The sequence below is a fragment of the Phragmites australis genome, chromosome 16 (genome assembly GCF_958298935.1).
Source record: "Phragmites australis chromosome 16, lpPhrAust1.1, whole genome shotgun sequence".
NCBI classification, from domain to species: Eukaryota; Viridiplantae; Streptophyta; class Magnoliopsida; order Poales; family Poaceae; genus Phragmites; species Phragmites australis.
This window is the reverse complement of record NC_084936.1, coordinates 14,716,936-14,740,770: the sequence shown is the minus strand read 5'-3', so window position 1 is coordinate 14,740,770 and position 23,835 is coordinate 14,716,936. Positions and strand designations below refer to the sequence as shown.

The following is a 23,835-nucleotide window of genomic DNA, read 5'->3' as shown; positions in this document are numbered from 1 at the left end:
CACGGAGCATTGACTAAAGACCAAGAACACGACTCTAAAACCAGCAACAAGACTCGACCACGGACACAAACTCAATAACGCGCAACTGAAAACAAAAATTGCAAAGGCACAAAGGGTTCTAGGGCAGCGGAAATTGACAGAATTTTTTTTGGCTTTTTCTGGACTCTAGGTAATGAAAAACAGACTAATCTAAAGGGGAAAACGAAATTACTTAACGGGCAACCTGAAAATCTGATACCAGTTGATGAGTAATGTTGGCTTGATCTTCCGATAGACTAATCTAAAGGGGAAAACGAAATTACCTAACGGGCAACCTGAAAATCTGATACCAGTTGATGAGTAATGTTGGCCTGATCTTCCGATAGGTAGCGATAAGTCGGTAGGTGGAGAACTCGATGTCGATGATCCAAGGGCTTCGACCCGAACAGATCGTCTCCCTTGCAATCACTACACCACAGCTCCGTTGGTTATCAACCGTGTCGCGCGGTTGACCTCGCTAAGAAAGCTCAATCCCTGCAAGCGTACCGAGAACACAAGCAAGAACGTAGAAGATGCAATCTGAAATATTGCGAATCGAATTCAAGCACTCGAAGTCGGGGTTCCACAAACTTTTGCGGTGGCCTAGTCGGTCCGGAACAAGAGCGAAAATCTCACAATCTGTGTGTAGATCAATATCTAAGCAAAATCCAACCCTAATTAGAGTGGCGGCTACTGTATATAAAAGACTAGGGTCAGTCAAGGACCCCTGGACGCGTCCCTAATGGACTCCAACACGTTACACGGCCCAACGACCCAAAAGATGGTGGGGCAGCACCCTGATAGATTCTGGACATCCACTTCTTTCGACTATTCCTGTTGACTCAGAAAGAATTTGGACATGGGGCCAGTCCCGTTGGAAAGCTTATCTCCTTAGCTTTCTAACCATGTGTAGAACGTCAAAAATGGAGTCCGTATGCGTCCTGGGTGACGATTTTAGTGCAGGCTGGTCTTGGACTCCGAAACGGACTCGAACTTGATTGGACCTCCACCTTGGCTTGGGCGCCCTTGCTGTTCTTCTCACGTGTTCCTAAGTAACAATACATCACAATTATTCAGTAGCATCCCATCCTTATCAAAATATAAAGGAACACTAAGGAACGAGCTCACCTCATGATTTAGTTGACGTGCACGAGCTCGTGTCAATGGACCTATTATTGGAGGAATACTCGGTGTGTGTGTGTCCGAAAGAGTGATGTCCTCATCATTCTCGATCTGTTCTGTTCGGAGCCTTTGAATCATCAACGTCGAAACTCCACCAATCGACTTATCATATTACCTTTGGAAGATTGGGCAAACGCGCATCAAGGTTTCCCCGGTCTTCAAAGTGATGAGTCCTTAGACTTCGGTCAAGGGGGAGTCTTTAGACTATGACCCGTCATCATCGTAGGTAGGCCCTTAGGCTTCGGCCTTTGGGAGCGAAGTAATGCGAAGTACAGAGAATATATTTTCATCATTCATATGGGATTACACAAGGAGATTGCCTCATTAATAACCTTGCTCCCTGAAGCAGGGTTTCCCCTGCAAGTAAAAGAGTACAACTCCAAAGGAAACTACTTTTACATTTTAGGAGAAAGAAATAAACATCTTAACTACACCTAACTATTCAAGTAGATGTTTTGGTCAGACAAAGATTGACATTAGACTTAAGACCTATGGAGCAAATCTATGTTCCATGTGTGTGAGAGTGCTTCGCATTCCAACATGGCTAAGCAGTAGGATCCTAGCCTTCAGGACTCCGTCACAATGAAGGGACCATTCCACTTGGATTAAAGATTCCTAACTGACTTGTCACATGGTTTTGTATCCGATGAAGGACGAGATATCCAGGCTAATATGTCCTGCCATAAATCTTCCTGTTTACCCATCGGCTGGTTTCTTGTTGGTACTTCACAAATTTAGCCACTACTAGCAGATGAGATTCCTCTATGAGGTCTTTCGATAGAGATTCTTCACCGGAGGTAGTGGAGGGAACTCGTAGAGATTGAGACTTTACTTCTATTGGAGTTATGGCTTCGTCCATGAACAACTAGCAAAAATGAGTGAATCTCGTTGGGTGGGTGGCTATTGTGCAGAGAGACCACATGACTTTCAGCAACTCCTCCACCATTTTCCCTTCAACAGCCCAACCAACCGTTTGGCCAAAGTAGTGCAAATGATTCTTTGGTCATCTCGACTACTCCGTTATCCCCATATCTTCATAGAATTTTCTAAGTAATGAGGAGTCAAATTGTATTCCATTGTCCAAGGTTAGTTCTCATGGCACTTTGAACTGGCACACTATTGGCTGCCAAAAGAAATGTAGGATATTCTTTGCTATGATACAAGCATGGGGTGCGGCTTTGATTCACTTGGAGAAATAGTCCATTGCTACCACTGCATATCAGAGATATCCATGAGTGCATGAAAGAATGGACCGACAATATCAATTCCCCATCATGCTAAGGGCCACACTAGAGAGATTGGTTATAGAAGATGTTGGCGAATGTGCAACTGTCTCCACATCCCCTGGCACCCCAAGCATGTTCGAACCATGGTCTCCACGTCTGAAGCTGCAGTGGGCCAATAGAAGCCCTACCAAAATGCCTTCAACATGAGGAACCTAGGGCCTGTGTGAGATCCACAAAGTCCTTGATGTATATTCCAAATCAGCTTCTGGCCTTCAATCTTTGACATTCATAGCATCGGTGTGTATACTCCCCCATATACAATTCACCATGAAGATCTAGTAGTTCCTTGCTCTGCATGATATTCTCCTTGCTTCAGCCTCAGCTTCGGGGAATGTTTGATCTTGTAGATAAGCTTACAACATGGTACACTAACCTGCCTCTATTACCACTGCGACATATGCCAACGGTTCAACTTACCCTACCACTGTAGCCTCGAGGACCTCGAATAATGACCTCGGGTAGAGGGGTTCCTTGGGTCACAGCCTTTGATAGGGCATCATATTCTTTATTTTCTCCCCTTGGAATGGCTCTCAGTGTGAAGCCTAAGAAGTGTGATGGGAGTATGCCCGATCTTCCGAAAGGTAATGTGACAAGTCAATTTTGTGGAGCTTCATCATTGATAATCCAAAGGCTCTGACAAGAATAAATCGAGAACCCTCGCAAGTACTACACCACTACTTCATGGTTATCAATTGTGCCAAGATGCAGTTTACCTCGCCAAGAAGGCTTTTCTTGCAAGCGACAATAGGTAGATGCAATCTGAATATTGCGAAGTACCAATGAAGTACTGAAGTTGGGGTTTCACAAACCGATATACGATGAAACTATCTAAAACAGAATAATCTAAGCAAAACCCAAGACTAAACTATAATGGCTATTGTATATTAATAGGGGGAACATGAGAAGGTCGACTTAGGGTTATGTAGCAGTGGAAAGAGTTGTACACAACCTGGACTCCAACCCTGACACACTTACAAGACCCGATAAGGCCCACAACAGTGATACATCACCTTATTTTAGTGACTCTAATTAATTCCTAACAAATCTAAGTGCGTGACTAGATCCATTGGAAAGGTCATGTCATAAGGTTTCTAGAAAGTTCAAGAACACCTCAATTGGACTCCGTATGAGAGAGTTATGGCCGTTTTATTGACGTGCTGTCTTGAAACTCGAGTAGACTTTGGAGTCCTACTAAAGCTCAACTCGAGAAGATTATAGAGTCTGACTAGACCTCGACTTGAGTAGATTTTGGAATCCAACTAGAGCTTAACTCGGGTAGACTTTGACTTCAAGGGACGACATCTAGATAAGGTTGTGGTGCTTCTCCCATGTTCCTAAGCAACAAAACAACACAAAAACTTAGTAGTATCTTATTCTTTACCAAGAAAGTATGAATAGTGAGGAACAAGTTCACCTTTTGTGTATCTGAAGGAGCAATGTCCTCATCAAAGTGTTTTTGCATCTGCACCACCGTCTAAAAATATTTGGTGAGCTCCAGATCTTTGGTCTGTAAGGACTTGTCAACTTGACCCGCAACAAGCTATGACTCTGTTTTCACCAAAGCACGTTCGGCCCCTAAGGCCTTCACCTTCCAAAGATGCAACAACACTGCTCTGTACTCTGCTATTTTGTTTTTCATGTGAAAGCACAATATGGCTGCATAATATAGCTTTGACCCTTCGAGCAATATTACGATGGCCACCGCACCTACGCCTGAAAGCCCCAAAGCTCCTTCAGTGTTTATGGTCCATGTCGGATCTAGCTCCAACTCATGTAGTGCTCCAACGCCCAGTGTCCAATCATAAACAAAGTCTACCAGGACTTGGGACTTGATGGCTATGCGTGTGATGAAGGTAATGCACAATGGGAAGATTTTGGTAGTTGACTTCCCTATGCACCCGAGGGCTTCACAATTTGTGAAGATATCCTTCAAAGGGTACAAGGTCGGGATCATGACTTGATGAGTAGTGAAGTAGTGTTTCAACTTTTATGATGCCATGAATACGACATATGTGATCTTTTCAAGTTCAGAATATCATTCCTTTGCACTACTCAAGGCCTCTAAAACATAGTAGACCGGAAGTTGTTGAAGACCCTCTATTTTCTTTTCTTGCAGCAAGACTGTGCTGACTGCCGAAGGTGATGCCGCAACATACAACAATAATCTAGCGCCAGGTTCTGGACTAGCTAGGGGTGGTGAGTTCTTTTACAGCATAAAAAGCTACTTGCTACTTATTTGTCCATCTGAATGGGTCTAAGCCTTGAAGGACTCGGAGGAAAGGTAATCTCTTCTCCGCTGATCAAACAATCAAATGATTCAAGAAGGTCATTTTTTTCAATGAGACATTGCATGTCCCTGATTGACCTAGGGGGTGATGTGTCCCCAATAACTCATATTTATTCTGAGTTAGCTTTGATTCCCCTTCAGGATACCAAAAATCCCAATAACCAACTCGAATAGACGTTGAAGACACATTTCTCTAAGCTCAATCATAGCCCTACTGCCCAAAGTTTTTCGAAGATCTCCTCTAGGGGCATAAGATGGTCTCCTTTGCACCAGCTATGAACAACGATATCATTGACGTAAGCTATGACATAGCAATCCGACTGCAGCTTGAGAACTTTGCTGACCAATAGTGTGATGATCGCTCTGGCATTGCGAAGGTTGAACGGCATTCAGACATAACAATATGTTCCGGAGGGTGGGATAAAGCTCGATTTTGCTTTGTCTTCTTCAGCCATCCAAACTTGATGGTACCCAGAGTATGCATCAAGGAAGCTCATCATCCCAGATCCTATAGTTGCGTTGACTAACTGATCTATTTTGTCTAGAGAGAAGTCATCCTTTAGACATGCCTTGTTGAGATCGATGAAATCCACACACATGAGCTATTTTCCATTGCTCTTCTTCACCAGCACAGGGTTCACCAATCATTCTGGATGTATGAATTTGCATATTACTCTGGCTTCGAGGATGTTCTTCACTTCGATCTTAGTGGCTTGATGACATTCAAGGGACATTTTGTGGAGCTTATGCTTCTGCTTCCTAGGATTCACTCACAGTGCCATGTTGAGGTGATGCTTGATCAATCCCTAGCTAACTCCTAGTAAATATTGAGGTGACCAAGCAAAGATGTCTTCGTTGGCATGAAGGGTGGCCAGCAGGTTAGCTTCTTGTTCTGGCGCCAGCTCTCCACACTATTGTGTACACATTGGCCTTGGTTTTCTAGACACAGTGGGACTTTCTTGATCTTACCCTCCGACTTGGCCTTCAAGGCCTGGAGCCCTTGTTCCTTCTTCTCAGCTTTGGACAATATGTGCACCTTTCGCTACCCTGGAATTTGGCCATGTTTGATCCTTTGAGCCACAACTTGGTCCCCCAAATAGTGATAATTTATTCTGGGCTCGGCAACTTCATGCATAAGTAACCATGGTGGATGACTAGACCGAAGCCGGCAAAGGTTCCCCGTCCGAAGATTGCATTGTAATGATATGGGTCATCCACTAAGTCAAACATTATGTCCTCCGTTTGTACCTTTTCCCGCCTTCGAAGTTAACTAGGAGTGAAATTTGCTTGAGCGCCTCGACTGGCTGTCCATCAAAGCCCAGAAGTGGTGTCCCCGTGGGTCGAAGGTGGCACCTAGCTATCATGTCAAATGTGACAAACCAAGTGGAGATGTACCTTGGTTTATATGTGATGAGTTATTGATATAGTTTAAGTTGAGTTGAATTTGGTTTGCATGAGCATGTCTATGTATTACAATGCATGATTATCATTATGACTAACTAGAGATGGAGAGAAATGGAGTTGGAGAAACTTATGTGCTTGTCTTATGATGTGTAGGTGATATATGCAACTTGGCTGTCAATGGTGAGATGATCAAGGCTAAGTAGAGTTCTTGGTACTGGACGATCAAGGAGGCCGGACAGAGTCAAACGTGATCCTAGCTGTACACATGGAGAGCAAGTAAAGCTTGAGAAGGTGGATGAAGATGGCGTGTTGAATTTCAATTTGCTTACATAGTTGAGTGGCCTTGGCTTGATCTGAGGATTTCCCAAGGTTAAGTTTGAGAAGAACCTTGTTTGCGCTCCTTGTCGATATGGCAAGATGGTTGCTGCCTCTCACCCTAGTTAATCTGGTGATGACTGAACAACCAGGAGAACTCCTTCATATGGACATTGTTGGTCCATCCTAAGTTTGTTCGGCGGGTGAGAAGTGGTATGTACTTGTCATTATTGATGACTACTATCGCTATTCTTGGGTGTTCTTTCTTGCAAGCAACAATGAGGTGTATTCGCACTTTTAGAGCATAGCTTGAGATTATTCAAGGAACTCCCTAGTGCACTAATAGCAATTAGCAGTAATAATGGCATCGAGTTTAAGAACTCTCTTTTTGATTCTTTATATCTTGAACATGGCATTGAGCATCAATTTTCTGCTCCACGTGTTCCTCAATAGAATGGCGTGGCTGAAAGGAAAAATAGAACCTTAGTTGAGAAGGATAGGATGATGCTTGATGAGCATGGGACTCCTAGGAGCTTCTGGGCAGAAACAATTAACACAACTTGTTATATCTAAAATCGGATTTTCTTGCGCTCGATTTTGAATGTGACTTCTTATGAGTTGAGCTTTTGGAGGAAGTTGAAGGTTTCACACTTGAGGGTATTTGGCTATCATTGCTTCATCCTAAAGCATGGCAATCTTGATAAGGTCGAGTCATGTTCTTCCAATGGAATTTTCTTAGATTATTCGGTTCATGGTCATGCTTACAGGGTTTATAATCTTGACACTAACATTGTCATGGAGTCATGTGATGTGACTTTTTATGAATCAACCCCTTGTGCTAGCTATTTTATTGAGTGCGTAGGTGATGAAGAGATGAGCGAAAGTATCTTTGTAGATGGCAACCTTCCAGCTCTCGATGATGATGAGGATGATTCACTACTTCCTGCTATCACACCTGCTCCTAAGCTGGCTCCTACCTCTTCAACACTAGCAAAGGGTCCTGCAGTCTCTACTTCTGATTCAGCTGCTTTCGAGTATGCACCAGCAATGTTTGAGGGAAGACCTTCTCACAACGCGAGGACCCTAAACACATTCAACAGAAACATCCCCCACAAATGATGATCAGTGATCTCAATGAAAGGGTAACAAGGTATAAATCCGCTCAACATGTTCATTTCACAGATTCTGCATTTGTTACTTCGTTTGAGCCCCATGATGTTGGGCACGCGCTTTCTGATTCAAATTAGGTCAATGTCATGCATGAAGAGCTTGAGAATTTTGAGAGAAACAAAGTTTGGATCCTTGTAGTGCCACCCCAAATACCATACCATAGGCACCAATGGGTTTTCAAGAACAAGCAGGGAGAGGATGGTATGAAATAAAGCTTGACTTGTGGCCCAGGTTTTAGCCAGATAGAGGGGATAGACTTGGAGAGATCTTTGCACTTATAGCTAGATTAGAAACTATTAGGATCCTCCTTACATTTTCGACATCTAAGGATTTCAAGTTGTATCAAATGGATATCAAGAGTTCCTTCCTAAATAGATTTATAGAAGAAGAGATCTATGTCAAGCAACCCCCTAGTTTTGAGCACCCCAAATACCTATATAGAATATACAAGCTTCAGAAGGCTTTGTATGGGCTTAAGCAGATGCCTAGGACTTGGTATGATAGACTTAAGACCTTTTTGTTAAAGCATCATGGGTATGCGATGGGGTTGGTGGATAAAACCTTGTTTACCATCAAGCATAACAATGACTTCCTACTTTTTCAGATATACGTAGATGATATCATTTTTGGTGTCTCTTCTCATGCACTAATGGTCAAGTTTGCAGAAACTATGAGCAGGGAATTTGAGATCTCGAGGATGGGTGAGCTAAACTTCTTCCTTGGGCTTCAAATCAATCAATGCAAGCAATGTACATTCATCCACTAGACAAATTACACAAAGGATCTACTGAAGAAGTTTGACATAAGCAATGTGAAGCCTTTAGCAACACCAATTGTCACCTTGACTGCACTTGTTCCACATGAAGATCGTGAGGCAGTAGACCAGCGAGAGTACAGGGGCATGATTTTCTCTCTCCTATACCTAACGGTAACAAGACCTGACATTCACTTTATTGTCTGCCTATGTGCTCGCTTCCAAGCATCACCAAGGACATCTCATCGCCAAGCAGTGAAGCGCATCTTAAGGTAGCTCAAGTACACCCTTGAATATGGTCTTTGGTTTTCTGTATCTTCTTTTCTTTCTCTTCGAGGCTTTTTTGGATGTAGACTTTGCTAGATGTAGGATTGATAGAAACAGCACCTCAGGTACCTGTCATTTCTTAGGTGCCTCTCTTGTTTGTTGATCTTCTCGCAAGAAGTCTAGTGTTGTCCAGTCCACAACTGAAGCTAAATATGTTGCTACCGCTAGCTATTGTTCTCAGATCTTATGGATGGTTGCTATTTTGAGAGATTTTGGTTTAGATTTTAAGAGTGTGCTACTTTTGTGTGATAACACCAGTGTCATAAGCTTAGCCAATGACCCAGTCCAGCATTTTAGAGCCAAACACATAAATGTGAGATTCTATTTTTTGCGAGAGCACAATGAGAAGGGAGACATTGACCTACGCAACATAGATGTTCATCACTAGCTTACAGATATCTTTATCAAACCTCTAGATGCAACCATATTTGTTTTTCAGAGGGGAGAGCTTGAAGTGTGTCATCCCTATGGCATTGTGTGAGGAGTAGCATTTTTTGAAAATTCTTTTCTTTTGCTTAGAGGGAAGAATTCCCTTTCAATCATCTTTCTGAAAAATGATTTTTTTAATGATTGGTTTGAGGGGGAGTTCTTTAACATTAAAAAAACAAACAAACAATGAAAATGTAATGACCATTGTACTTTATACATGTACGACATTTGAAGCCATGTTTATGCTACAAGGTTGTTGCATGTTTATATCTATACATGTAATTGTGTAGTTTTAGTCATAACTATTTAATCAAATTGAAACTTGAATTAAATCTTGTCATGGTCAAACTTTCTTGACTACTTTGATCTTTTCTAAAAGTGCTAAATGTGAATTATCAAAGTTATGTGCTAAATGCTGAAAAATAGTTGATAGGCAAAAGATCAAGGAAATATGCATTGTTGCACTTCTTCTTTACAAGACTGCTTATTATTACACTTTAATATGAAATCGGAAGAAGTTATGTATGACCAAAACCATTGATCTTAAGCTTCTAATTGTCTTTTTGACATAGACTTGGCATGGTTGAAAAGTAAGGCTCATGGTGCATATAATTTCTTGCAAATGAATTATATCTTATATGCTTTCAAGCAATGAATCAGTTTTTTCAACCACAATGAAGTTATAAAGTTTCAATGTTTACTAAGATTAAAGTAGTTGAGTTTAGGAGACCATGTCTTGCAAATAAATTATTAAGTATACTTGATGAGTTGTGCTTACACCATATTTTTACATTGTGGATGGGTTGGTGCAATTATTTTTGATAGCATGGCTTGGTCGAGTTTTTGCTTCATTTGTGGATGATTTATGATGCTCGTCATAAAAAAATGAAAATGACAATAACAAAAGTGAGATAAAAAAAAGTGTGTTTTGAATTCTTGATGAATCCATTGTCAACAGGGGGGTGAATTGTTGAGCTTTTGTTTCGGGCTTTGGCAAATCCATCTTATGCTAAGTGATCTTGTTCTTGCTTTTCTATGGCTTTTGATCACTTAGATACGACAATTGTTTTTTTTATTTCAACTCATTCTTTGTTCGTCATGTATGTTGTCAATGGACTGATCAAGGGGGAGATTGAGAAACCAAGTGGATATGTATCTTGGTTTATATATGATGAGTTATTGACATAGTTTAAGTTGAGTTGAATTTTGTTTGCATGAGCATGTCTATATATTACAATACAGGATTATGATTATGACTAATTGGAGATGGAGAGAAATGGAGTTGGAGAAATTTATGTGCTTGTATTATGATGTGTAGGTGATAGATATAACTTGGTGTTTGATGGCGGGATGATGATGTATAAGCAGGGTGCTTAGTGTTGAACGATCAAGGAGACCGGATAGAGTGAAAAGTGATCCTAGTTGTACACGTAGAGAGCAAGCAAAGCTTGAGAAGGTGGATGAAGATGGTATGTTGACAAAGTCAAGTGACAAGGTGGCCTGAAGGATCGGGAGTGGTAGACACTTGCTGGCGGTCGAGATCACAAGACATAGTACGCACATCATCATCATGAAGGTTATTTGTGATGCAAGCAATGTAGGAAACTTGTGATGCAAGAAATGCAAGAAATGTTGGTTACTTAGGATGCAAGAAATCTGGGTTACTTGGGATGCAAGAAATCACTCAAGGCCTATAAATATGAGTGAAGGGATGTGAGAGCCTCTTTGAGCCATCCATTTGAGGGTTGCGTTCTACGGTTTTAAAAGAGAAAGAGATGAATGCTTAGCCTATGATTTAGATGAGAGTTGTGTATCCAAAATCACTTTTTAATCAATAAAAAATATGGTGTTCATTTGCAAGTAATGAATATTGTGCTTCCTTTTACCCATGTGTTCATCTCGTTCTAGTTTCCCTCTCTTGGCTCCCTTGCATAATTGCAAGTTTTTCGGTTTTGTTGTGTTTTTCGTTTTTGTTGGAGAGCTGAATTTTTGCATTGTGTTGAAGTTATTTTTCTTGTTGTTAGAGGGATAAGAATTATCTATAAGTTGTTCGTGAACCATCCCTTACATCTGATTCATCAACTTGGAGAGTTTCTTCACCCAGTGCCTAGTTCTTTGGATTTGAGTGTTTCCTCATCGAGTCGCAAGTTTTTGTGAGCTATGACACTTGGAATGGTTTTCTACAGAACCTAGGGTTTAAATCCATTCATTGGAGCTATGATCAAAATAATCTTTTCGAAGATGCCTGGTGTGATTTATTCTTGTTTCTCTCAATTTCTTGCTTCCATTTTTATTTGAGGTGCATTGGGTGAAAGATTATGATAAACCATCTAAGAATTTGGTGAGGCCCCTTTCACCCCCTCTAGTAGCCTTTCTTGGTCCTACAAAATTCTTCAGTGAATAGCTAATCTGCGGAGCTGCCTCCATCTATCAGCACTAGGTGCACTTCGGATCCCGACACGTTTGATGTGATGAAGAAGGCTTCAGTATGTGGGTAGTCCCTGGCTCGCATGTCTTCCTAGGAGAAGGTGCTTGGGATATGAAACCATCAAAACCTAACAAATGGGAGTCTGGTGCCCACATGATTGACCCTTCACACATATTCTCTTCATTGTCTCTTGGATTCAAAATTGTGGTTCAATCCACCTGAGATGGCCAACACCACATTTCGTGCTCCCTTGATGCTTTGCACCAACTTGGTTCCCTCCGAAGGAGCTTGATAGCCATTCGAGGTGGTGGGGGTGACAACTCCACTGACGAAGGGTATTTTGGCTAATAGGCTCCAACCCATGCTGAAGAGAGTGGGGGGTATACCTGTTGCGGGGTCATCGGCGATGATCTGAAGGCCTGCCAGTTTCACAGCTCCATGTGATACACTGCTCGAGGGTCGTGCGATGGGCCAAACATTGACGATCCCAAAGTCTACTTGTGCACTCCTTCCTTTAAAGCCACAACATGTGGGCTCATCTTGGTAGTGTGACCAGCATATTTGTTGTTCATTGTGCAATCGAGCGGCCTATGGAGTCTGGCTCTATGCCCGCGACCACTCGTTGAACCCCTGTCCTTTTGTCTGTTCCTATCTTGGCCTTTGTCAATGTCAAACACACTTTGCTTCTAGCCCCTTGGATGATGGAATTGCTGATATGACTAATGCTTCCCAGGGGACTAATGAGGCCACCTCAATCGCTCTTCTCTTTCCTTCCATCGAGGCTTGCTCTCGTCATTCACCTTATGGCTTTGGGGCTTCAAAGATGAATGATATGTGTGCTTCTGCTAGTCATCCTCTGCTGCCCTCGAATACTCCTCCATCTTTGTGAAGAGCTCATCGACATTTTGACCTGTTTTCGTGCCAGTCGTGATGCCAGTGCTCTAGCCCGAAGCCCCTGTTAGGCCGTATCGATCATCATGTCATCGCTTAGACCATTAGCTTGACAATTCACTCACACGAAACGATGGATATATTCTTTCTAGATTTTTCCCTCCTTTTGCTTCGTTGCGAATAAATCCCCTATGGTGACAGGAGCCACATAGTTGCCTTGGATGTATGAGAACAGTGCTTCCAAAAGCTGCTCCCAGGAATATAACTTCCTCGGAGGGAGCGAAGTATACCAAGAGAGAGCTATCCTCTTGATGGCGAGGACGAAGGCTTTAACCATGGTTGTGTTGTCTCCTCCCACGGATTCAACTCCTACTTCGAAACTCATCACAAACTCCCTTTGATCTGTTTCACCTTTGTATAAATGGCGTCATGGTATCTTGAACCCCAGAGGCCATGGTTGTGCCTGAAGGCCTGAAGACATCAGGGAATTTTGGTCAACTGCTCGTGGTTGGCTAGGCTCCTCCGATGCCTGCCGAACCTCTACTAGGTCCCTACTTCCATTGAGCCCCTCCCCCTCCCCCGAACGCCCTTATTAAGAAGTCACAGATCGGCGAAGGGAATTTGAGTTCTTTGAGTACTTCCTGTACCTCTTCGGCCTACCACTTGTATGGGACTTTGCTGCCATCAGATGTCTCAACCCCATGAGCTTCTCAGACTTCAGCTTGGAGCGCTTCACCAGTTCCAGCTTTCATGAGCTCCATGTACTTTGGCTTTGTGAACCTTGCCGAAGCATCCGTCCCTTCAGCCTCCTCAGACCGTACTTACTGCTCAGGGCTGGCTGGACAACCTTTGACTTAGCTTCCTTCAACTTTCCTTTCCTAGTCTTTGAAGGCATGCTTGATCACCACGTGGTTGTGGGTTCGATCCCATGATCAGCGCCAAATGTTGGGACCTCAATCACAAAATAATGAACTAGTATTTTGTTTCATATTAACTATTCATACCATCACATCAATATGGTGGGGGTATTTATAGCCATACCCGCAATCACCTCGATTCACATTACATTAGTGCTCCTGCTCTCTAGAATGTTCTCATGATATTCTAGGGGTATTATAGGATAGGGAAACAGATATGTCATTTTAGGATGTGACATGTGTCTACTGGTACACATGTCACCCAGCCCTTCGGCAGCCTGGTTGGCCACCCTCAGGCTTCCTTTCAGCCTTGTTCCCTTCAGGCCCTTCATCCCACATCAAGTGGTCATTCACTCCTTGTTTACATCTTCAATGACCCTCGTCCTTATGCCTAAGACACGGGGTCCCTCAGGACCTTCACTCCTCGCCAAGTAGCTCTTCGGGCCTCATCAATGCCTCCGACGACTCTCACCCTTCAAGATCTTTGGTCCTCTTACTTGCCGTTGGCTATCCCTTCAGCTCCACCTCTGCAAGACAACTTCAGAGAAACTTCTACTATTATGTTATCACTACCAGTTCTTATCTAAGATTGGTTGAAGTCGAATGGGGGGCTAACATGGTACCATTCCCCCAATAATATCTATGTACTACACTAGATGCAAACCCTGCTACTAGCTACAATACTATTTACTGTAGCTTCCTCCTCTTTGAGGCCAGGGTATCATTATCGTTGTCAGTCTACAGTAGCTGGGACCAATGTTGGCAGTCGGTCTCCTCCTCCTCATCAGCATTGTCACCGTTGTAGTCGTGGACATCCTCATCCTCATCGTTATCATCACCATCACCCTTAGGCTCCTTTCTCCTCGAGCTCCTCATTGCCCTCGTTGTCGTTGTCCTCATCCTCGCCATCCTCCTCGGGCTCCTCATCCTCCTCGTTGTCAGAGCCCTCCTCTTTGGGCTCTTCATTGTTGGAGCCCTCCTCTTCGATGATCTTACTGTCACCCAAGTCCTCCTCCTGAGTCTCAGAATCCTCCTTGGGCTTAGAGTCCGACCACCACTCCTTAGGAATGGGTAGGGCATAATCGGACTAGATACAGATGGATATCTCTGATCCTATATCTATCTCAAAAAAATTAGTTGGAATTAGAGCTAGACATGGATGGTGTCAGATGCGGATAGTCTCGGTCACAAATGCGGATCGATATAGATCGAATATGTGATAAGTCAGATGCAGACAATGTCGATTATGAATATTTATTCAGATATTAAGTAAAAGCAATGACCATATATATCGCATATGTTATAACTGTTCAACCATTCCATGTATCCAAAACTCAACTACACTAGAGATCCAACAAGAAAATCAGCAATATACTCCCATGGAAGGAGTTATGTTAGAGCGAAATCAGAGAAGTTACGAGTGCCCAATATGTTGGCTAAATGTTCTATTAATTATTTGAACATATTAATTACTTCAAATAAAAATTATCAACTACAAACTTGTAGATCCCATCGAGTGCTACGATTTTTATATAAAGATCGTCTACATCCGACTCCGTATGAAAAAGTTACAAGTTCCGGAAGATAGACTCGTATAGTTGTCGGATAGTCTTTGGATATATCTAATTTATTCTTGGATATCCGATGTCTGACAAATACTTGACTCTATACGTATGAATAAAATATCCGATACAACTATCTGAGATCTGATATGATATTCCAGATTTTTTTGGATATTCGATATCTGAGATCCGATTAGCATCTAAAATGGTTCGGGCGATCAAGCAGGCAGGAAAATCAAGCCCATTGTCACCCCTAGGAACCGGCACCTCAGGCTCCTCCTTGGAATACGAGTCCTCCTTGACATCGTCCTCCTCATTGTCAACCATGTTCTTGCCGCCGTAGCCAACCTTGGTGAAAAGAGTCGGCACCCAATTGGCATTGGCCTTTTCATCACGATTGGATAACAAGGCAGTTGATGACACACTATGAGGCGACGACAGTGGCAATGAGGAGAATGGGAAGGGCAACAACAAGGACAAGGAGGCGGCTATGGCATGAATTGAACGAATCATTGGAGAGCAAAGTGAGAGAGATAGAGTTTGAGAGTGAGAAAACCCTAATTGACTCCTTCACGAATATAAAGCATGAAGCGTCAGCCTACTTGGCTTCCTAATTTGTGATATTCCAGATGGTTCCATAGGGTTACCGACAGTGGTCACAACAATATCACAGATGGTTAAAACTGAAAGCCCATTTGTAATTATATCACAAATTGTTCATTTATAGAGTTGACTACGATGTGATCACTTATCATAGACGGTTTGTAAATGTAGCCATCTGAGATATGATAAGCAAACGATTGTCGTAAGGAGCCGAATGGGATGTGCGGTTATCCGAGCCGGTTTTTCCCCCGGCTTCCCTAAGCTAACAGCAGACGGTTCACTTTAAGAACCGTCTACCTAACTCTGTAGCTAACGGTTTTTTCAAACCAACTTGAATACCTTGTTAAATATGTGGCCTTCTCTAGTAACAATCACAACCCATTGTTGGTCCTCTGCCATCGGCCTGCCTGCCATTGCTGCTGGGCCGTATGACCACCTCAGTTATCCCTCTAAAGCTAGAGAGACGCCAAATCCTGAACCCTAACTCTAATCTTTAATTCTTACTTCACGGGACAAGATGACCTCGTTAGAGAAGATGAAGTGCCCGCCGGTAAGCACAAATCTTTTTTGGATCTCGTGGCTAGAATTTTTGCTGATTTGGGGCTAACCGTTCCGTAAAATTCTTGAATGGCATTCAGGGGCACACACCAAGCAACTGCCATTTAATTTTTAACTAGAAAAATCTGATAAATCCCAGCAAAAACTGTGAAAAAAAACCGCATCAGCGGATGGTTCACGTGTCATGTGTGTGAATAGTGAAAACTGAAAACAATCGAGACGGTACCGAAGTTACGCCTCCGTTCCAGCGTTCCTCCAGCCATTACCATCTTCATTCCCCCGTCTCGGAATCGCGACAGCCGCGGCGATCGGTTTCCCCGCCTGTCGCCTCCGGGCCTCCTTCCACCTTAAGTGTACCCACTATCCTCTCCTAATCCTCTTCCGCTCCCGCTCTACTGATCTGCGGATTTCTTTCTGTGCCTGGATTGATTTTGATTCCTTTCTTTCTTCGTGTTGCGCCCAACATTTCTTGCATTGTTGTGGAGCCAATTGATTTCTTTTCCATCGTCAACAAGTGGCTTCGGGTATTTGCCACTCTAGTCCATATTTATTGACATAAACGATTTCACGTTTCATTAACCTAAGTAGCATTAAAAGGTCAATCTTTCCCGTGGCAAATCATCAATTTATTCGATTGTTGTGAGAGTTCTTGTTCTGGTCTCGTTTCTCCTCTGGGCGATCTGACCCAATCTGGGACTCCAATCCATCCAGTTCGTTCTGCCATGGATCGGACCTGTTGGCCGCGTGGTGGAGCACGTACTAACAATGGTTCATCCTGGAAGAATTTGGTGAGCCACGTTAGGTCCGCCCCTGCGTGCGTCTAGGTGGGTTGATGCGTTTCTTGGTCGCTTCGGAGGCACTCAAAGGCGAATCAACAACTTGCCTTCGGTTAGTTGTAACCGAATCGGGTAGGGACGGGAGATGGTACTAGGGCACGTTCCGTTCCTTTGCTTCTCTTCCCTCCAATGTCGGTGGATTTCTGGCGAAATTATTGTTAGCGACGAGGAGGGGGAGCTGGGGGAGTGATGACTTTGAGACGCAGATCTGGTGTTTTGTTCAGTTGTGATTGTTGCTGCTGGTGGTGGTGGTAGCGGCGGCGGCGGTGGTTTTTAAATAGTGATCTGTTTGATTTGTTGTTTTATGCTTTTTTAAATGGCGTCTTAGGTCTCCGAGAAAGTGATGTGTGTTATGTATCTTTTTGCTAAAGAGTAACCGGTCTCTAGATTTTTTTTATGTAGGCTGCTGAATGTGTGTTTATTTTGTATGATGTGTGTATCGAACTTGTACTACATATAATTCATTTAAGAAAAAACCCTAGGGTTTTGTTGACTTGTCAAATGGAAGTATGGAACACGTGACAATCCATGGCTTAGGACCGTCTAAAGAAGTCTCTTAGTGGTAGCTTTTCTCAAATGATGACTTGTGGAAGGAAGAAAGAAAGATGGTGTCATTCTTATTTTTTAGTTTCCTTAATCAAATGACAGTGACTAAGGACTGACAATTCTTTCTTTTCCTACTTACGCTCCTTTTGTGTTTAAAGAAGGTCTCGCCAGTATTCCTTTTTTTTCTTTTTACAGTTCATATCTTATATTCCCTATAGAAGATTCATCTTTTGTATCTTAATCAGTAAATGGTTCACGTGTTATGGTTGGTGAGTGTATCATCGGGACATGCATCAGCATCATCGTCCTACCTTTGTCCCTGCCTAGGCTTTGGAGGTTTCTACTGCCTATCTGCTCCACTCGGTTGATACAGCTCATTTCTCACATCTCATTCTAGCGCTGTAACTTTTGCATTCTGGGTTATATTATATGGTTCAAACCTCAATTATTTGGCTGCTCTTAGTTGACTATGGATTAAAATACTGCATTTGATTATCCCCAGTTATTGTATAGATCGTTTTCCTGTTCATGGGCTACATGTACTCCGCCATCTCGGCTCCCATGTTGTGTACATTGAACGAAACATAGAGGCAGAGAGAAAGGGAGAAGGAATATGTACATCCGATCAGAGTATCAAACTACTCAGTTACACCACAACCGCTTAGCAGCTTTCGTTCATGCATCTGGCATTATTTTTCCTTTGGGTGTTAAAGAGGTTTGGTGGTGTCATGGACTCATGTGAGCCTTTATGATTAATGGATGTTTGGTGGGCTCATGTGTAACATGATCACATTGTGTTGTTAGACCAACTCACACTTCCACAATTATTCTGATTACTAATCAGCCTTGGCACGATTATTTTTGAATGCGAGAGAGAGGGGTGGGTAGATCTAATTTGGTGGCTTGTGGAAAGGGGTTTATAAGGAGTTGTGCCTCCCTCTGCTTAAGCAGCTTCTCTTTGCATACAAGAGGTTGCCTCCATCTCTTCTCTAGTAGTACTCCCCTCAAGATCTTCCTGAAATTCTTGAGATCTGGTGAGGGTTCTTGCTGATCCCATGTAGTAGTACTTCTTGATTCATTTTAGTTTTACACCTGTTCATGCATGACATGGAAATCTATTTTGTACTTGTGGTTGTTGTTCTTGAAGTTCTCTGCCCATACTGCTTTCAGATCTGAGAGTTCACTTGACATTCATGGTTTGGATCAAATATGATTCGCAGTCATAGTGACTTGAATAAGATTTGCTTCATGATCTTTTTCATTTACCCCTCTTGTGGGTTAGATTTTCTATTTTTTTAACTGCTTGATGCTAACATGGGTAAATTAGATGCATAGTATTGCTGTTTATGTTGTTTTCGTTAAGTAATATCATGTTGATGTTGCTGTAGTCATGGACTATATTTCTGTCTTTCTATTTAGATGCAGTCTAAACTGCTAGCGTACCTTTTTACCCCCAGACTTGCAGATCTTTCCAAATTGATAATATCTGATTATTCTGTAACTCCTGTTCGTTTCTCAGTTCAATTGAGCAGCCTTCTTCGTACCTGGTTCCGTATGCCTCCGTTCACATGTTTCTTCCAAAACCTTGTTGCTTATGCTTAAAATTTGGTTGTTATGTCTGATCTATGTTGTAGATTTAAGTGTCCTGTTTTGCAATTAACTAAAGATCACATTTTTCAATCACAGATTAGACAGTAAGCTGACGAGATGGTGAAGATCTGTTGCATTGGAGCTGGCTATGTTGGTGGCCCAACAATGGCCGTCATTGCCCTCAAGTGCCCGGATATTGAGGTTGTTGTTGTTGACATATCCAAGCCTCGCATTGAAGCATGGAACAGTGACCAACTCCCGATCTACGAGCCTGGCCTCGATGACGTCGTGAAACAGTGCAGGGGAAGGAACCTCTTCTTCAGCACTGATGTTGAGAAACATGTTGCTGAGGCAGACATTATCTTCGTCTCGGTGAACACTCCCACCAAGACCCGTGGGCTTGGAGCAGGCAAGGCTGCCGACCTCACGTACTGGGAGAGTGCTGCTCGTATGATTGCTGATGTCTCCAAGTCCGACAAGATTGTCGTTGAGAAGTCTACGGTCCCTGTCAAGACAGCAGAGGCTATTGAAAAGATTTTGACTCACAACAGCAAGGGCATCAACTACCAGATTCTCTCAAACCCAGAGTTCCTTGCAGAGGGCACTGCGATTGAGGACCTGTTCAAGCCTGACAGAGTGCTCATCGGTGGCCGGGAGAACCCTGAGGGCAGGAAGGCTGTTCAGGCTCTCAAGGATGTGTATGCTCACTGGGTTCCTGAGGACAGGATCCTCACCACCAACCTGTGGTCTGCTGAGCTCTCCAAGCTCGCCGCGAATGCATTCTTGGCGCAGAGGATCTCCTCTGTGAATGCCATCTCTGCACTCTGCGAGGCCACTGGTGCCAATGTATCTGAGGTTGCCTATGCCGTTGGGAAGGACTCAAGGATTGGCCCCAAGTTCTTGAACGCCAGTGTTGGCTTTGGTGGGTCCTGCTTCCAGAAGGACATCTTGAACCTGGTGTACATCTGTGAGTGCAATGGCCTCCCCGAGGTGGCCAACTACTGGAAGCAGGTCATCAAGATCAACGACTACCAGAAGAGCCGGTTTGTCAACCGTGTTGTGTCCTCCATGTTCAACACTGTTGCTGGCAAGAAGATCGCCGTTCTTGGTTTTGCCTTCAAGAAAGACACCGGTGACACCAGGGAGACCCCGGCGATTGATGTATGCAAGGGCCTGCTGGGTGACAAGGCTCAGATCAGCATCTATGATCCCCAGGTCACTGAGGATCAAATCCAGCGGGACCTCGCCATGAACAAGTTCGACTGGGACCACCCGATGCACCTGCAGCCGACAAGCCCCACTGCTGTGAAGCAGGTGAGAGTGGTCTGGGATGCATACGAGGCCACCAAGGGTGCCCATGGCCTCTGCATCCTCACCGAGTGGGACGAGTTCAAGACCTTGGACTACCATAAGATCTTCGACCAAATGCAGAAGCCAGCCTTTGTCTTCGACGGGCGCAACATCATTGACGCCGAGAAGCTCAGGGAGATTGGCTTCATCGTCTACTCCATTGGCAAGCCGCTTGATGCATGGCTCAAGGACATGCCCGCGGTTGCTTAATCCTCCATATTCTCATCAGACTAATGCCACTGGAGCCGCAGGAATTCTATCAGGAAGAGGAATTGGTTGACCATTCTTTATAGTCTGTTTTAGCTCCAGGCACTATGATTTTCTCTTAGGCATAAGAAATGTACGATGTTAGTATCTCTGTTTCGCAGTATCTGTTTTCATGTTCACAATATCTGTAGCCCAGTGGCTTGATGTATTTATCTTCATCCATCCTTGTTTTTCCCATTTACTTTTTTGGCTTATGCTGAGAAGTTTGCCTTCAAATTTTTCGATAAAGGAATTTTTATTAGTTTTTATCGTTATATTAAGGTGATACAAATATATAAGAGTTTACTTCTGGTCTATGTCGTGGCCTCAATTTGGAGTCTAGAGAGCCAACCAACATTAGGTAAAAATCTTTTTGACCATCGGCTCTATAAGATTATATGTTAACGCTACCCTATTTTGGTGCTCTAGCCACTGTAACATAGTCTATATAAGGAACAGCCGTGTACATATATAAATAACCTATAAAATAGAGTTAATCTTCCTCTAGTTAAAAGCTACGTCATTTCTACAAAACCATAATGATCAGCAGAAGAGCCGCTACCATTATTTTGGATTTCCGTTGCTTATTAATCCTATCCACCCAGTTGCTAAACATATTTTGTACGTTTCTTGGAGGGTAAAGATTAGAGTCTCTTGGATAATAAACCATGCAAATCGGCGGTCAAAAAAGAGGTGATTAATTGTCTCATTCTTGTAACAAAAGCGACACTTTTGCCAACCTTGCCATTAGCTTTTGATTAGATTATCTTTTGTTAGAGAACTCATTTACGGAGGTACCAAAGAATTTATTTTTATTTTTAACGGTATCCTTAGTTTCCATAGTTTCTTGTTTATTCTTGGTTTATCATGATTCATAAGAGTCTCGTAAAGCAAATTAACTGTGAATTTTTTGGATTTATTCAAATTCCATCGAAATCCGTCTGGCTCTTGAATAAGATTAATGTTGATAAGACGAGGAAGCAAATCGTTCCAAGCTATCAATTTTGGTCCGTTTAGATCCTGATGAAAAGTTATATTTTATAGGTAGGATTGTAAAACATTTCTTGTTAGTTTCGAACTATGTTATATAAGCTAGAATATTGGTTGCTTAAAGAGAATTTTCTAGCTATATATAATCTAAAATCTGATTTATGAACTATCTTTAACATTGAAGGAACAAAAGCGAAGAAAATGTCTCTTCACCTTCATCAATCATACCCAAATATGAAAATCCTTAGCCTTCCAGCTGACTTGCAATATGGGTTTTGATCCGTTCAAATTATTAGGCTAACTATCTTTGCTCTTTCCACACACGCCAACAATTACAACTAGTACTAGCAGGCTTGGCATGCCCATCTCCTCGTAATTGAACTCAGCATTTAGCTGGTCTTGTTCTTGCGGTTGGCCTTTTGAACATGAATTGTAGGAGCTCCAACTTATATAGAAACCATTCCCCTTTTGTGATCTTTCGCTCAGCTAGATATCAATATATATGTCAATCCTTTCACAGGCATAGGCGAATGCTAAATATCCATATGTTCTCCCACTCTGTCTGAGTTTTGCTTGACTTATCACACATGCATACTTGAAATACTTTACTTAGCTTTCTAAAGTGGTAATAAAGTTTTTCCAAAGACCCTCTTCGGTCACCAATTTACATAACCTTTGAAATGTAGAGAATTATATTGGACATCAAGGTCTTGTACCTAAACCTCCCTGATCTTTAGGTTGACACATGACACTCCATTTCTCTAAACCACCCTGATCTTTAGGTTGATACAAGACACTTCATTTCAGTAGTAATCTAGTCTTTTGAGTACGTGATGCGCCCGTAGCTCCCTTGGATACACACATGGTTAATTCGCTCCGTATTGTTCATATTTTCTTTGTAAAGAATAAAATATTGCTAAGTTTTGTGTTGTTTTTTTGCTTAGGAACATAGGAGAAGCACCACCACCTTACCCGGATACAACCTTTTAAAGGCCAAGTCTACTCAGACTCGAGGCTGAGTACTAGTCGTGGTTGTGGTCGAGTCGCAGAACAACACATCAGTAAAACGGGTATAACTCTCTCATACGAAGTCCGTTTTAGACAATCTTTGACATTCTGGAAAGTTTACGACGAGCCTTTTCCAATGGATATGAGCTCGACCCAATATTCCTTATAGTTTAGTCAGAATCAAAGAAATAAGATGTTGCACCACTATTTTAGACCTAGTTGGGTCTTGTAATCGTGTCGTAGTCGGAATCCAAGTTGTGTACGCCTCTTTCCACGGCTGCACAACCCTTGGTCGATCTCCTCACGTCCCCCCTATATATACACAATAGCTGACGTAGTTTAGGCTCAGGTTTAGCTTAGATTATTTTGTTTTAGACAGTTTCACCGTTTATCGGTTTGTTGAACCCCAACTCGAGTAATTCATTAGCAATTAGCAATATTCAGATTGCATCTATCTGTTCTTGCTTGTGTTCTCGATTCGTTTGTAGGAAAAGCCTTCTTGGCGAAGGTCAATCACGTCTTGGCACGGTTGATAACCACAGAGTAGTGGTGTAGTGGTTGCGAGGGTTCTTGATCTATTCTGTTCGGAGCCTTTGGATCATCAACGTCCAAGCTCCACCAATCAACTTATCATATTACCTTTCGGAAGATCGGGTAAACGCGCATCAAGTGGTATTAGAGACTCATTTGCCCGTTGGTAATCTCAGTTATTCCCTTTGTTTCGTTGTTTTCTATTATCTAAAGTCTAGAAAATTGCCCCACAAAATATTTAGTTCTTAGTTTTTCCGCTGTCCAAACCACTTTGAGCCTTCGCAATTTTGTTTTTACTATTCACGTTGTTGAGTTTGAGTCCATCGTCGGTGTCCTTGTTGCTGGTCGAATCATCGTGATCTTGTTTCTAGTGTTGAGTCTTGTTGTTTAGTCGTCGTGTATCTCAGTCTTGCCTTATTTGCTATAGCCGAGATTGTGTATCTATTCGAGTTCAACCACTAGTCGAGTCGACCATCAAGTTGTGTTCGACCACTTATTGCTTTAACCATCTACTCGAGTTTGACCACTGGTCAAGTCGACCATCAACTTGTGTTCGACCACTAGTCGCTTTGACCATCTACTCGGGTTCAACCACTAGTTGAGTCGA

At 42.7% G+C, this 23,835-nt stretch overlaps 2 protein-coding genes across 2 annotated transcripts; one reads left to right on the top strand and one right to left on the bottom strand.

Moving 5' to 3' along the window:
* Nucleotides 1-14,255: 14,255 nt before the first annotated feature.
* Nucleotides 14,256-15,483, bottom strand: LOC133895079 (uncharacterized). The gene is made up of 2 exons (XM_062335278.1): nt 15,238-15,483; nt 14,256-14,468 (listed from the first exon to the last, which is right to left on the bottom strand). Exons 1-2 carry the CDS (start codon nt 15,481-15,483, stop codon nt 14,256-14,258), a joined length of 459 nt encoding a protein of 152 aa, XP_062191262.1.
* A 2,556-nt stretch (nt 15,484-18,039) lies between these two features.
* LOC133896008 (UDP-glucose 6-dehydrogenase 4-like) lies at nt 18,040-20,901 on the top strand. The gene is made up of 2 exons (XM_062336525.1): nt 18,040-18,547; nt 19,200-20,901. The coding sequence occupies exon 2, from the start codon at nt 19,221-19,223 to the stop codon at nt 20,661-20,663; it is 1,443 nt and encodes a 480-aa protein (XP_062192509.1). The 5' UTR covers nt 18,040-18,547; nt 19,200-19,220; the 3' UTR covers nt 20,664-20,901.
* Nucleotides 20,902-23,835: the final 2,934 nt, after the last annotated feature.